At 36.1% G+C, this 15,836-nt stretch overlaps 1 protein-coding gene across 2 annotated transcripts in view; it reads right to left on the bottom strand.

The window, feature by feature from the left end:
- Positions 1-15,836, bottom strand: part of PCNX4 (pecanex 4) — a 41,208-nt gene that overhangs the window by 925 nt on the left and 24,447 nt on the right. For both annotated transcript variants that reach the window (XM_036099583.2, XM_036099584.2), the window contains exons 8-10: positions 14,406-14,509; positions 9,380-10,416; positions 8,798-8,984 (exon numbers count right to left, since the gene is read on the bottom strand). In XM_036099583.2, coding sequence (XP_035955476.2) covers positions 8,798-8,984; positions 9,380-10,416; positions 14,406-14,509 — 1,328 coding nt within the window. The remainder of the gene's footprint in view (positions 1-8,797; positions 8,985-9,379; positions 10,417-14,405; positions 14,510-15,836) is intronic.

The raw sequence follows: 15,836 nt of genomic DNA, 5'->3' as shown, positions 1-15,836 counted from the left end.
GGGGTGGGGGAGGAGAAGAAAAAGTTATATTCAGGCCTTCACATTTTATTTATAAACTTAGAGAAAAATTCCATTGTAGTTAGGCAAACTTAAACAGAAAATGGTGTATTAAAATATACACATGAGTTACTTGTCTTCAGAATCAAGAATCACCTCTATTTGGTAGCTCTCTGAATAAGCTTGAAATGATAGCCATCCATTCAATAACCCAAACAGCAAAATCTCATCTACTTCTCTTTCCTTCTCTATTCCTTCACCCCATCTGGCCTCAACAATGCATAAGTCATAAATAGTAGACAGTGGACAATCACACAATAGGCTCTTTTTAAAAGTTTTATTGAGATATAATTCACATTCCATACAATTTACTCATGTAAAGTATATAATTCAATAGTTTTTTTAGTATATTCAAATATATATAACTATCTCCACAATTTTAGAACATTTTCATGATCTCAAAAAGAAACTTGTGCTCTTTAGCTATTACTCTATCCCTTCATTCTCCCAGTCATAAGCAACCACTAATGTACTTTCTATCTCTATCGTTTTGCCTTTTATGGAATTATCATATGAATGGAATCATAATGGTCTTTTGTGACTGGCTTCTTTAACTTAACATAGTATTTTCAAGGCTCATTAATGTTGTAGCATATATCAGTATTTTATTCCTTTTTATGGTGGATAAGCCACACTGTATGTATGGATATTCCATACATATTCCATTGTATGGATAAACCACAATTTGCTTATTGATTCATCAGTTGATGGATAGTTTGGTTGTTTCCACCTTTTGTCAGTTATGAATAATGCTGCTATAAACATCCATGTACAAGTTTCTATGTGGATCTATGCTTTCATTTCTTTTGGGTATATACCTAGGAGTGGAATTACTGAGTCACATGGTAACTCTAACTTTAATCATTTAAGAAACTGCCAAAATATTTTCCAAATGGTTGTACCATTTTACATTTCTGCCAGCACTGTATTAGAGTTCTAATTCTCCATATCCCCACCAATACTTATTTGACTTTTTGATTTCAGCCATTGTAGTATGTCCTTGTATGAAGTGATATCTCATTGTGGTTTTGGTTTGCATTTCTCTCATGACAAATGATACTGAACATCTTTTCATGGGCTTATTTATTGCGCCATTTGTATATCTCCTTTGAAGAAATATCTATAGAGATCCTTTGCTCATATTTTAAATAAAAATGTCTTTTTTATTATTGCATTGTAAGGGTTCTTTAAATATCCTAGTAACAAGTTCCTTATCAGATATATGCAAATATTTTTCCCATTCTGTGAGTTGTCTTTTTACTTTCTTGATTATATCTTTTGAAGCACAAAAGTTTTTACTTTTGATTAAATCCTATCTATTTTTGTTTTGTTTTGTTTTCATGTTTTTGGTGTTATATCTCAGAATCCACTTCCATATATGAAATCATACAGATTCACTCTTATGTTCTCTTCTATGATTTTTACAGTGTTAGCTCTTATATTTAGGTCTTTGATTTATTTTGAGTTCATTTTTGTATATAGTATGAAGTAACGGCCTGCAGTTGGTTGAATGGTATCCCTCAAAGAAGATATATCTCAGCCTCAATCCATGGTACCTGTAAATCTTGTTCGAAATATGTCTTTGCAGATGTAATTAAGAATCTTGAGATGAGATCATCCTCAATTTAGGTGGCCCTAAATACAGTGGTTGGTGTCCTTAGAAAGGGACGGGAGAACTGACATAGGGGGATATAGGAAAGGTGTCCATGTGAAGACAGAAATAGAGATTGGAGTTATGCTGTCACAAGCCAAGGAATACCAGGAGTCACCAGCCGCTGGAAGAGGCAAGATTCTCCCCTAAAGCCTCTGTACAGAGATTGGCCCTGCTGGCATCTTGATTTCAAGCTTTTGACCTCCAGAACTGAGAGAGAATAAATTTGTGTTGTTTTAAGCCACCCAGTTTGCAGTAATTTGTTGCAGCAGCTCTGAAAACTAATACAGGGTCCAATGACCTTTTTTTGAATGTGGCTATCTAACTGTCTCAACACCATTTGTTGAAAAGACTATTCTTTCCCCTTAGAATGGTCTTGGCACCCTTGTTAAAATCAGTTGATCATAGCCATATGGATTTATTTCTAGATTTTGATTCAATTTCCTTGATTTTTATCTCTATCTTTATGCTATTGCCATACTGTCTTAATTACTGTTGGTTTGTACAAAGTTATGAAATTTGTGTTAGTCTGACAGTTTTGTTTAAGATTGTTCTGTATAGGGGTGCCTGGGTGGCTCAGTTGTTAAGTGTCTGCCTTCGGCTCAGGTCATGATCCCAGGGTCCTGGGATCGAGTCCAGCATCGGGCTCCCTGCTCCGCGGGAAGCCTGCTTCTCCCTCTCCCTCTGCCCCTGCTTGTGTTCCCTCTCTCGATGTCTCTCTCTGTCAAATAAATAAAATCTTAAAAAAAAAAAAAAAAGATTGTTCTGTATATTCAGGGTCCTTTGAAATTCCATACAAATTTTAGAATCAGCTTGCCAATATCACAAAAAAGCCAGCTGAGATTCTGATAGGGATTGTACTGAATCTGTAAATCAACTGGGGAGTATTGTCGTATCATTTTGAGCCATGAACATGGGATGTTTTTTTCATTTTATTAAATCTTAAATTATTCCTTTCAACAATGTTTCATAGTTTTCAGAGAACATGTTTTGTGCTTTTCTTGTTAAATTTCTTCCTATTAAATTGTTTTCTTAACTTCATTTTTAGATTGTTCATTCCTAGTGTATGGAAATACAATAGATTTTTTTATGTTTATCTTGTATCCTGTAACCATGCTGAACTTATTAGTTTTAAGTTTTTTAGAGGATTCCTTAGATTTTTCTATATGCAAGATCATGCTATCTGTGAACAGAGATAATTTCACTTCTTCTTTTCTAATCTGAGTATCTCTTTTTTCTTGCTTAATTACCTTGGCTAGAATCTCTAATAGAATCTCTAATATGATGTTTAATCAAAATGGTGAATGAAATCCTTGTCTTATTACTGATCTTAAGGGAAGCATTCAGCTTTTCACCAATAAGTATGATGTTAACTGTGGGTTTTTCATAGATGCCTTTATCAAATTGATGAAACTCCTTGCTATTCCTAGTTTAATTATTTTTAGTATGAAAGGGTATTGGATTTTGTCAAATGCTTTTTCTGTGTCTACTGAGATGATTACATGGTTTTTTTTTTTTAATTCAATTGATATGGTATATTACATTAATTGGTTTTTCGATGTTAAAGAAACCTTGAATTCCTGGGATAAATACCACTTGGTCATGGGGTATAATTCTTTTTATACGTGGCTGGATTCAGTTTGCTATTATTTTGTTACAAATTTCTGCATCCACCTTGATAAAAGATATTAGTCTGTAGTTTTCCCTCCTTGTAATGTTTTTATATGCTTTTGGTATCAGGGTAATACAGGCTTTAGAAAATGCATTGGTTAGTGCTTTTACTTCTATTTTTTTTGGAAGAGTTTGTGAAGAACTGGTATTAGTCTTTAAAATACTTGTGGCAGGGGTGGTGCGCCTGGGTGGCTCAATCATTAAGTGTCTGCCTTCGGCTCAGGTCATGATCCCAGGGTCCTGGGATCGAGCCTGGCATCAGGCTCCCTGCTCAGCAGGAAGCCTGCTTCTCCCTCTCCCACTCCTCCTGCTTGTGTTCTCTCTCTCGCTGTCTCTCTGTGTCAAATAAATAAAATCTTAAAATAAAATAAAATACTTGGTAGAATTGTGTAACAAAGCCATATAGTTTTCAGATTTTTTTTACAGTTAGTATTTTGATTACTAATTCAATCTCTTTAGTTGTTATAGATCTGTTCAGGTTATCTATTTCTTCTTGAGTCAGTTTCGGTAGTTTGTATTTGTAGGAATTTGTCCATTTCATCTAAGTTATATAATTCACTGGCATACAAGTATTCACAGTATTCCTTTATAATCATTTTTATTTCTATAAGGTCAGTAGTAATGTCTCTCTTTTTTTCATTTTCTATTTCATAATAACCTTTCTTATCTTTATTAATTTCTTTCTTCTGTTTTCTTTAAGTTTAGTTTACTCTTCTCTTTCCAGTGTTATAAGGTGGAAGGTTAAGCATTGATTTGAAATCTTCTTTTTAAATAGGCATTTTAAAGCTATGAATTTTCCTCTAAAGACTTCTTTAATTGCATCTCACAAGTTTTGGTATACTGTGTCTTCTTTTAATTCATCTCAATGTATATTCTCATTTCTTCTTTGACCACTAGCGACTTAGGCATGTGTTGTTTAATTTCCACATATCTGCTAGTTTCCTCAATTTCTTTCTCTTACCGATTTTTAATTTCATTTCCTTCTGGTCAGAGGATAAACTTTTTAGTATTTCAATCCTGTGAAATGTATTGTTTGTTTTATGTATTAGCATATGATTTATCCTGGAGAATGTTCCATGTACACTTCAGAAGAATGTATATCCTATTGTTTTTAGGTGGAATATTCTATAGATGTCTGTTTGGTGTTTTGGGTTTATAGTGTTGTTCAAACATTCTGTTTTCCGTTGATCTTCTGCCTATTTGTTCTATCTATGACTGAAAGTAGGGTTTTGAAGTCTTAAATTATTATTGTTGAATTGTCTATTTCTCTCTTCATTTCTGTCAATTTTCCTTCATATATTTTGGTGGTTCATTGTTAGCTGCGTATATAATTGTTCTAGCTCCCTGATGGACTGATGCTTTTATCACTATAAAATGTCCTTCTTAATCTCTAATAACATTTTCTATTTCAAAGTCTATTATTTTCTGACAATAGTATAGGTACTCCAGCTTTCTTGTTGTTGCTGCTTGCCTGATATGCCTTTTTCACCCTTTTACTTTCAGTTTGTTTGTTTGTTTTTTTAAAGATTTTATTTATTTATTTGACAGAGAGAGACACAGCAAGAGAGGGAACACAAGCAGGGGGAGTAGGAGAGGGAGAAGCAGGCTTCTCCGCGGAGCAGGGAGCCCGATGCAGGATCATGACCTGAGCCGAAGGCAGACGCTTAATGACTGAGCCACCCAGGCGCCCCTTCAGTTTGTTCTTTTATCCAGTCTGACAATCTCTGCCTTTCAACTGTTTAATCTTTTAATGTTACTATTGATATAGCAGGATTTAAGTCTGTCATTTTCCTTTTGTCTTCTATATCTCATCTTTTTTTTCTCCCTAGTCCTCTTTCACTGCTTTCTTTTGCATTGAGTGTATATCTTCTAATAAAGAATTTTAATTTAATGATTTTTTTCACTTAAAATAAGTTATTTCCTCAGTGGTTGCTCTAGGGCTTGCCATAAATAACTTACCAGAATCAGCATTAGTTTACACTAATTCTGGTGAGATAAGAAACAATAATCCTGTATAATTCTATTCTCCTTTTGCCCCTTTTTGTGGTAGTTATACATATTACATCTATAATGTTTCAAGCCTAATAATATATTGTTATAATTATCATTTTACATACTTTTATGTCTTTTAAAGAAACTGAAAGGGAACAAGTATATATTTATTGCTTTTGCTACATTAACTTTTTATCATTTCTGGTTCTCCTTTATTCCTATGGATTCAAGTTATCATCTGGAATCATTTCTTTTGCTTAATACAACTTTGTTTCCACTGACTTCCATTCTGCAATTATTGGCAAATATATCACACTTCTATATGATACAGGCCTAACAATACATTGATATCAGGAAGCATGATGCTTCCAGCTTTGGTCTTTCTCAAGATTGCTTTGGATATTAGGGGTCTTTTGTGGTTCCATATAAATTTTAGGATTGTCTGTTTATTTCTGTGAAAAATGCCACTGGAATTTTGGTAGGAATTGCAGTGAATCTGTAGGCTGCTTTGGGTAGTATGCACATTTTAATAGTACTAATTCTTCCAGTCCATCTTTCCATTTGTGTCTTCTTCAATTTCTTGAATCAATGTCTTACAGTTTTCAATGTACAGGTCTTTCACTTCCTTGGTTAAACTTACTCCAAGGTATTTTATTTTTTTGATGTAATTGTAAATTATTTTCTTAACTTCTTTTTTTGATAGCTTGTTATTGGTGTATAGAAACACAACAGATTTGTGTGTAGTGATTTTGTATCCTGTAACTTTACTAAATTCGCTTATTATTCCTAAGTTTTTTGGTAGAGTACTTAGGACTTTTTATATATAATATCATTTCATCTACAAATAGTGAGAGTTTTAATTCTTCCTTTCCAAATTGGATGACTTTATTTCTTTTTCTTGCCTAATTGCTGGGGCAGGACTTACAATACTATGTTGAATAAAAGTGGCAAGAGTGGCATCCTTGTCTTGTTCCTAATCATACAGGAAAAGCTTTCAGCTTTTCACCATTGAGTATGATGTTGGCTGTGGGCTGTCATATGTGACCTTATTATTGAGGTATTTTCCTTCTATATCCACTTTGTTTTCTTCTTTAAGCATGGTTTCTTTCTTTTTTTTTTTTTAAGATTTTATTTATTTATTTGACAGAGAGAGACACAGAGAGAGAGGGAACACAAGCAGGGGGAGGGGGAGAGGGAGAAGCAGGCTTCTCACAGAGCAGGGAGCCTGATGCAGGGCTCCATCCCAGGACCCTGGGACCATGACCCGAGCCCAAGGCAGACGCCCAACGACTGAACCACCCAGGCACCCCTAAGCATGGTTTCTTTCAGTCCTTTGAACATTTTTTAATGGCTACTTTGAAATCTTTGTTAAACCTGACATCTAGTCACTCATAGGCAATTTCCCCCCCCCTGGTGTTTGGGTCTGACTTTCCTGTTTCTTTTTATGTCCTATAATTTGTGTTCAATACTGGACATTTTATATAACACCACCACAATTCTGAGCATTGACCCCTCCCCTCCCCCACCCCAGGGCTTGTTATTTATTTGCTTATTAGTTTAGTAAGTGGCTGGATGACTTTAGTGAAGTTAATCCCTACTTCCCCCACAAGTGTGAAGCCTTTGATTTTGGTTCCTCAGGGACTGCAGCCTTGTGAATGTCCACAGTTACCATGAGATGGCGGTGGTTTTAGCAGGGCTCTCTTCATCTATTAATTGCTCACACCCAGCTGCTAAGCTCCAATGATTGCCAGGTGGTTGCTTTATGTTTTCAACAATGACCTGGGAAGTGAATTGTTTCATAGACTGATCCAATTAAACGTGGGCACATTTTTTGACCCCAGGAGGGCTCTTCTTTACTGTTTCTTTCCCTGGTTCTATTTACCTATTCAGCTTACAGTTTAGTTTATGTCTCTAACAAATTTACCAGTAGCCCCTTAATTACTCTTTACCACAAGCTCCATTGTTTTTGAGAGCATCTTAGGTGTCAATGTATCCACACTGTTGCAAGTAAAATAATTTCCTTTGGGAGACATTTAGAGTTCTCCCTCTGTTTTTAACGGTCTGCTTCCCCCGCTGGGCAAAATGTCTTAGCCAGAGCTCCGTATCTGGGGGTGAGACAATGGCATGCTTCTCTCCGAGAGACACCTCTGCTTTAGGAGGTAGAAGGGGAGCAGCAACCTCAGGTCTTCTTGGCTTGCCTCTCCCAGTGTGGAACCTCCACCTTCCAAGGAGGTGAGGGTGGCCAGGGCCCCATTATTCTCAGTGGCACCAAGTCCAGGGTAAAGCCTCTATCCAAAGAGATGGGTTGGCCAGAAAGGAATTCTCATCTCTTAACTACACATACCCAGAACCCAGCCTCAGAAGAGGTAGCTGGAGGTAAGATAAGAAATGTGAAGCCCTGACTCTCCCAGGAAAACAGTCTTCCAACTAGGAGCTGAAATGAGAGGAGACTCTTCTTGTTTAGATCAGTCTGAGGAGTTTCTGTCTTGTTGAGTTGGGAAGGAATAGTCTCTCACTATTCTTCCTGGGTTTTAGTTGAAACTTTTGAATAAATGTTTCTTCATTTGCATATGCCCTTAGGACCATTTCCAAGTCTTTAAATGGTTGTTTTTTTTTTTTTTTAAAGATTTTATTTATTTATTTGAGAGAGAGAGAATGAGAGAGACAGCACATGAGAGGGGGGAGGGTCAGAGGGAGAAGCAGACTCCCTGCAGAGCAGGGAGCCCGATGTGGGACTCGATCCAGGGACTCCAGGATCATGACCTGAGCCGAAGGCAGTCGCTTAACCAACTGAGCCACCCAGGCGCCCTAAATGGTTGTTTTTTAAAACCAACTTTCATTATTTTTGATGGGGAGCACATCTATGGAGCTGCAATGCCAGATATGAAACCTACAATGAGCGTGTAACATTGAATCACATTGTGCACACCTGATGACAGTTTAAACGTAATGAGAACAGCTACTAATTTCTTTAAAAAAAAAAAAAAGCTATTCCCTATTTGGAGTCTCTGAATTTTCACAGGTCAGATTTGCTTCAGATAAAACACTGATATCAGCAAAAGGAATATTTTGCCACTTATAATTTTTCTTCTAGGAGTCAAATCCAAAGTGATAATTCATGACTCAAATTTGGCATAGGAATATAATCCATTCAATCAAAGATGTTATAGAAAATTAAGTTTACTTGGTTATCTTATAGGTCAGTTACTGCACAATGGCTACACATTTTTAATTAGCTCATATTAGGTTTGCAAAAGTAAATAATCAGTCATTCTAGGATTGTACTCTGTTGGCCATAAAGTCACAAAATGCCTTAATGATACGATTAATATATCCAGAATGTTCTATCACTTACACTTAGTTCAAATACTTTAGTTCTTTAAGGTCAATATATGAAAATGTTTAAAAACACATTTTTAACCTTACCATATTAGGGTCATATCCCAGAGAAAACAAGTATGGTTTTTCTTGTAAAATTGCTTCCTTCCACTTTTCATCAGATACCAAACCAATGTACCAGTCAGTTTCATATTCTTCAAGGCAGTTAATCAGCTCTTTAAAGTCTTCTATTGGACCTAAGCTTGCTTTATCAATCATTAGTTTCAGAGTATACCTTGAAAATGGAGAAACAAAGAACTTTAGAATTTTTAATAAAATTTATAAAATCAACTTTATAGATGAATAGTTTGTTCAATCGATATTTTTAAGACATTGCACTAAAATCATACATATTTCAGATAAAAAGATCAGGGAGAAATGATGGAGTGAAGTGAAAGTGAAGAAATCCAATAAGCCATATGAAAAATAGGTTCTCCACATAAACAAAAAGGAAGTAGAAATTAAAATGTACTCCTGATATAATCACAGTACACACTAAGCATTTTTTTTTTCATTTTTAGGAAAGTGATTATTTTCTGTAGTTAGAAATGAAGATGTATCTCCTTCTAGGTTAAAAAAAATCAATATTTTTCTGTCAGTCATAGTTTATGTATAATCAAAATGAATTACCTGAAAGCTTTTAGTGCTAGCTGGAACAGTTCTGGCTTTTCTGTGAGCCAATCCAAGGCAAGAGACCAAGGCAAAACACCACTGTAAACTCTCAATATATGACCAGGACTGGGAACCATATTGTCTACTCCAAATAAACTAAAATAACAAGTCATTACTGCATGAACATAAAAGTCTTTTAAAACTTTGTCCTTTGCAATTTCTTCCAGTACATTTGAAGCATTTTGTTCTGAATGAAAACATTCCAACTGCCTTAAAACAAACTGGTACCACTCTTCTGGAAATAATGAGCTCATCTCCCTCATTTTGGAATTAGGCAAACAGTTAGATGTCCACTCTTCAGGTAAGCTTAACAAGTGAGAATGAGAACAACTGAATTCCACGAGAGGGATATATGCCACATCTTTTTGTTTTCCTTTGTCAACAACAGGGTATCCCAATATAACTGACTTGTAAAGACTGTTTTCAGGAACTGTGCCTATAGAATGATCACCAACCCCCTGTGATTCTACTGATCCTGGAATAGGCAAATTTATACCTGATACAACTTTTAATTGATCTTTTTCTTCTTTTTCTTTTCTGATAGTTGGCTCATCACCAAAAACATTATCATCAGACCAATCATCCAAAATTTCTGAATTTAAACTATCTGTGTCTTCTGGGGATTGGGTTTGTGGTGAAGCATTCAAAGCAGGCAGGATTATTAGAGATGCTTTCCCTTTATTTTCAGTTTTGTGAACAACCTCCTGCACGCTGGGCTTTCTGGAACAGTATTGGACGAGTATCCACACAAGTACTTTAATAAGGTCACCTTTAAATTCTTTTAAATTATCATGAGAATCGATTATGCCAGATAGAACATTCCTGGCATCAGAATAGAGTTTTACTGGCAAAACAGTACAGGGTGTCAAGACATTTCCAAAGTGTTCATTAATAGAACATATTCTTGAATATTCTTGTTCAAAGGCACTTTGAAAAACTTCATCAACTCTTTGAGCTTCAGCAGTATGACAGGATGTCTCTTGCAATTCTAACCCCTAAAGAAGAAATAAGAGGTCCTTGAGCTTATGATCACTTATTACACACAGAAAAGCAACTACTTTTGTATATACCCATGGATTGGATTCTCATAATGAAAATATGGAAAATGCAAAAAAATTTCTTTAACTGAAGAGCTACACCTTTACTCAAACTTACTGGCACTTTAACACATTTGATGCTGCATACAGAGATGAAAAATTATGCTATCTTAAAAGAAATTATAGACCTGCCACTAGAAATTGGCAAAACAATTTAATTGGCTATGACCATAATTTTGAAAGACTATATGTATAGTGAAGGTTGAATCACACTTACAAAAAACTTTTTTTTTTAAGATTTTATTTATTTATTTGACAGAGACAGAGGGAGAGAGAGTGAGAGAGCACAAGCAGGGAGGGTGGCAGAGGGAGAGGGAGAAAGAAGCAGGCTCCCGCTTAGCAGGGAGCCTGAGGCAGGGCCTGATCCCAGGACCCTGAGATCATGACCCCAGCTGAAGGCAGATGCTTAACTGACTGAGCCACCCTGGTGTCCCGCAAAACTGTTTTAAATATAAAATTTTTTTGGAGGGCAAAGGCAAAATTGGAATTATGTAGCATATACAGTAGTTTTGTATCCTACTTTATATGACAGCATTATTATACTGTATGGATATGCCATAATTTATTCAATCATTTTCTTGTTCCAGTTTTTTAATTATAATAACATTATCATCATACAGATTTATGTATTTGGTTACTGTCTGTCTCCTCCAACTATAATGTAAATTCCATAAAGCAGCTCTCTTTTGGTTACTACTATGTCTGCAGTGCCTAAGCCAGTCCTTGACAGAGTACTGGTATGCAACAAATACATGTTAATAGAATGAATACCATGAATGTGTTTTTATTTGTTTTTTAAAGATATATCCATTTATTTGAGGGGGGTAGGGGTAGGAGAGGGAGAGAGTCCCAAGCAGACTCTGTGCCCAGTGCGGAGCCCGATGCGGGGCTCAATCCCATGACCCTGAGATCATGACCTGAGACGAAACCAAGAGTCTGATATGCAACCGACTGCATCACCCAGGCACCCCTGAATGTGTTTTTATGTGAATTTTAAACACATTTTTATTACTTCTTTATAAGGAATCACTTGAAGAGGATGCATCAGATCACTGTTTACTATTATTATTGCTATCATTGTTTACTTATACATTTTTACAAAATTACCAGTGTCTTTAATAAAAGACATTGCTGTCAGGTTGTATTAGGATCCAGAGAAAGAACATGGAATGTGAACATCAGAAGCCATTTTTAAATCATGGCTTTCTTTACCAGGTGTTTGCACACAATCTTGAGTAGATCACTTATCCTGAGATTCCTTTTCTCTTTCAAAGAAAACTAATCCTAGCACATAGGGTTGTGAAGGTTTAAGTAATAAAAGTGCTTTGTTGGGGTGCCTGGGTGGCTCAGTCAGTTAAGTATCGGACTCTTGATTTTGGCTCAGGTCAAGATTCCAGGGTTGTGAGATCAAGCCTCACATCCAGCTCTGCACTGAGCATGGAGCCTGCTTCACATTCTCTCTACCTCTCCCTCTGCCCCTCCCCCCTCACAATCTCTCTCTAAAAATAAATAAATAAACAATGGATCGTGGATCACCACATCAAAAACTAATGATGTATGGTGACTAAAATAACATAATAAAATTTAAAAAATAAATAAATAATTTTTTAAAAAGTGCTTTGTAAACTTTAAAGCACATAACATATAAATGATGGTAAGATGGTACTGCTAAGCCACCTTGTGTCCAAAAAAATGAAAAGAAAAAAGGACTGCCATCAAAAAGTGTATCTTTACACATATAATAGAGCACAAAAGATCAGTAAAGGACCCACATTATTAGGCATTATAAAACATACCATTTTAAAAATAGAGCCTAAATGAAGCAATGAAAATGCCCTCAATATTTTTTAAACATTTTTTTTTTTTTTATTATGCCCTCAATATTTTGCATGAGATTTTGCCTTCTCTTACTTATACAGGTTAGACCAGGTTCTCAAACTTTAGGTGAGTCAGAATCACTGGAGGGTAGTTAAAACATAGGTTGCTGGGCCCTCCTCTAGTTTCTGATTCAGAAGGTCTGAGGTGGTACCCAAGATTGTCCATTTCTAATAAGCTCCAGGAGATGTTAATATTCCTAATCTGGAGAACTGAATTTTGAGAACCACTGGGCTAAAGAAAAAGCTTATTAGTCACCAGCAATTTTATCCCATCTGTGCTAAGACAAAAAATTCATTCATTCACCACTATTCATTCAACAAATATTTATCAAGGGCCTATTATGTGCCAGACACTGTTCCAGGGGCTTAGGATATATCCCTTCAGAGATCCCTGCCCTTGTGACAATTACATTATAGAGTAAAGGGACACAGACATTCAACAACGAAAATAAGTAAATTATATAGTTTGTTAGAAGGTATAAGTGCTAGAAAAATAGAAAAAGTAAAGCAAGCCAAGGAGGACTGGGAGTGCCAGAATGGGAGTGGGAATACAATTTTAAATAGGATAGCAATAGTAGATTTCCTGAGGTAACATTTGAGCAAAGACTTGAAGGTGGTAAGGGAGTTAGCTGTATGGTTATGTGAAGGAAGAGCATTCCAGGTAGAGAGAATAGCCAGTAGGCTGGAGTAGAGTGAGAGGATTCAAGCAGTAGATGAAGCCAAGAGGAGATAGAGAGCCTGACCATTTAGGGCCTTGGCTTTTACTCTGAATTTAAAAAGAGGTCCATTGTAGGGTTTTGAGTAGAGAAGTGACATGAAATGAGTTAGATACTAAAGATCACTCTAGTTGAGAACAGACTATAGGGAGGCACAGGTAGAAAGAAGCAGGGAGACCAATTAGGCGGTATTGCAATTACCCAGGAAAGAGATAAAGATAGCTAATAGCAGGGTGGTGAGAAGTGGTGGGATATAGGATATGGCTTAAAGACAGAGCCAACAGGATTTCTTGTTGGACTGCATATGGGGTATGAAGGTAAACAGGAGTGAACTATCACTGAACTAAAGCCCAAATGTTTTGGGGCTGAACAACCAGAAGGATGGAGTTGTCACCAAGGACTGCTAGGCTCTGGGGTAGTCTGATGTTAAGAGGTCAAGGAAAAAAGGAACGCTTGGGTGGCTCAGTCGGTTAAGCGTCTGCCTTGGGCTCAGGTCATGATCCCAGGGTCCTGGGATTGAGCCCCGATTCTAGCTCCCTGCTCAGTGGGGAGGCTGCTTCTCCCTCTCCCCCTTTATCGTGCTCTCTCTCTTTCTAATAAATAAAATCTTAAAGAAAAAAAAAAGAGGTCAAGGAAAAGAGAAGGAGCCATCAAAGGACACTGACAAGGACTGACCCATGAAACAAGCTAAAAGAAGGCACTGTGTCAAATGCTGCAAACAGGTCAAATAAGACCAGGTCTGAGAACTGATCATTGGATTTGGCAATGTGATAGTTATTAGAGACGTTGACAAGAGTAGTTTTGGTACAGTAATAGGCAACAGGGTCAAAAACAGAGTAAGTTGAAGAGAAAATGAGAGAAATGAAATTTGAGATTCGATTATAAGCAATTCTATTAAGGCATCTTGCTTTAAAAAGAGGAGAAAGACATGGTGTAGCAGGTACGGTAGTAAGGATCAGAAGAGGTTTTTTTATTAAGTTGAGAATGCTTATGTGATATAGGAGTGAAAAAATATTACTGAGTCACACTTTTGAGATGCACAACTAGATAAGGATATAAAGAACAAGCCTGGACAAAAAGGGGGCAGGTACATTTTGTTACTATGCTCTATTATACAATCAACACTAGTCTACCTATCAATACCTGAAATACACTTTAAAAATCCCTAGGTGTTTTCACAGGTAATTAATTGATACTCTTAAGTTGAGCTCTTAAGTGTATGATGTGTCTATAACAGGTAAAACTTTACACATGTGCTATAAAAATACTAGAGAAGTTTCAAATGTACATTGACCTTAATGTTAATACAGCAGTAAGTATAACCACATTCTAGAATCATTATCCATATTAAACGATCCTGAAAACGGCCCAAGTAATGAGACCCAGGTAAGAGGAGACCTAAAACAAATTAGAAAAAAAAAAAAGTAAGTAATATTCAAGCTTGTTTTATTTTGCCATGTGAATCTTCAAAACTGATAAGACACTTGGAACTGATTCATAGCTACTTTTATTCGCTATGTCAAGAATACAAACAATTATTCATTGCATATCAGGGGGCATTAAATTAAGCTCTTTACAGGAATAGGAACAGTTAAAAGAGAAAATCTATAGTAATACTACATAAAAATTCAAGGATATATTTTCCAGAGAAACAACAAATTAGAACCTGCTATATAAAATCCTAAATACAGTAGGAAAAGTATAAAAGTACTAAATGTAAAAAATGTACAAAAGCCAACTTCAAATTATTTATTTAAAGCATTTTGGACATTTTTTATGAACACACATATAAAAATGTTTTGTGTACTAAAAATTTACATAAAATGCTACTACCACACTATACAAAAACTTTAAAAAATTAGTTTTCTCTCAACATTACATCTCTGAGATCTGCGCATGTTGACTGCAAATAGCTCAAGTCACTCGTACCTACAGTTGAGAATTCACTGTATGATTACAGCTAAATTTGAATATTCATTTCTCGTTAATAAGCACATTCCATATATTGCCAAATTTTTTTCTGTTTTACATAATACTGCAGGGATTACCTTTGTACAAGTCTGCTTAGACAACATGCTGTACAGTAAAGAGTTAGCATAGCAGAACTGACTGCTACCCTTTAAAAGTCCTGTTTGCAAAGTTGGTTGATGGCTGGCATCTGGGAACTTGAGTTTCGGAAGAATTCTCACCACCCTTCCTGATAAAAGTCTCATTGTGTCTAAACAGTTTGTACAAACAATACAGTTTATACTGAACAGCTGCTTTCCTTCTAGGAGTCTGGAATCTTGGTACACGCTAGGCAGAGGGTGCCTACGTGACCATGCCCCAATAAAAGCCCTAGGCACTGAGTCTCAAATAAACTTCTCTGGTAGCCACCATATCACACATGTTGTGACAATGTGTGGCTGGGGAATTAAGCATGTTCTGTGTGATTCCATTGGAAGAGGACATCTGGAAGTTTGCGCCATGTTTTACCCCACGTAATTTTTCTCTTCATTGATTTTGTTCTGCGTCCTTTCACTATAATAAATCGTAGCCACAAGTACAAATGTATATTGAGCTCTACAAGTCCTCTTAGTGAATCATCAAACCTGGACCTATGGGCTTGGGGACCCCCAAAACACATGTGCAAAAGTTTCTCTAGAATTAGAATCTAATTAGAATTATGGAATCTAAAACTGAATCCCTAGGCCATGGGATACGTACACCTTTACTACAGTCTATT

This window comes from Halichoerus grypus, chromosome 8 (genome assembly GCF_964656455.1).
Source record: "Halichoerus grypus chromosome 8, mHalGry1.hap1.1, whole genome shotgun sequence".
In the NCBI taxonomy this organism is placed as follows: Eukaryota; Metazoa; Chordata; class Mammalia; order Carnivora; family Phocidae; genus Halichoerus; species Halichoerus grypus.
The sequence above is the reverse complement of the archived record's forward strand: the minus strand, read 5'-3'. Positions and strand labels throughout refer to the sequence as shown.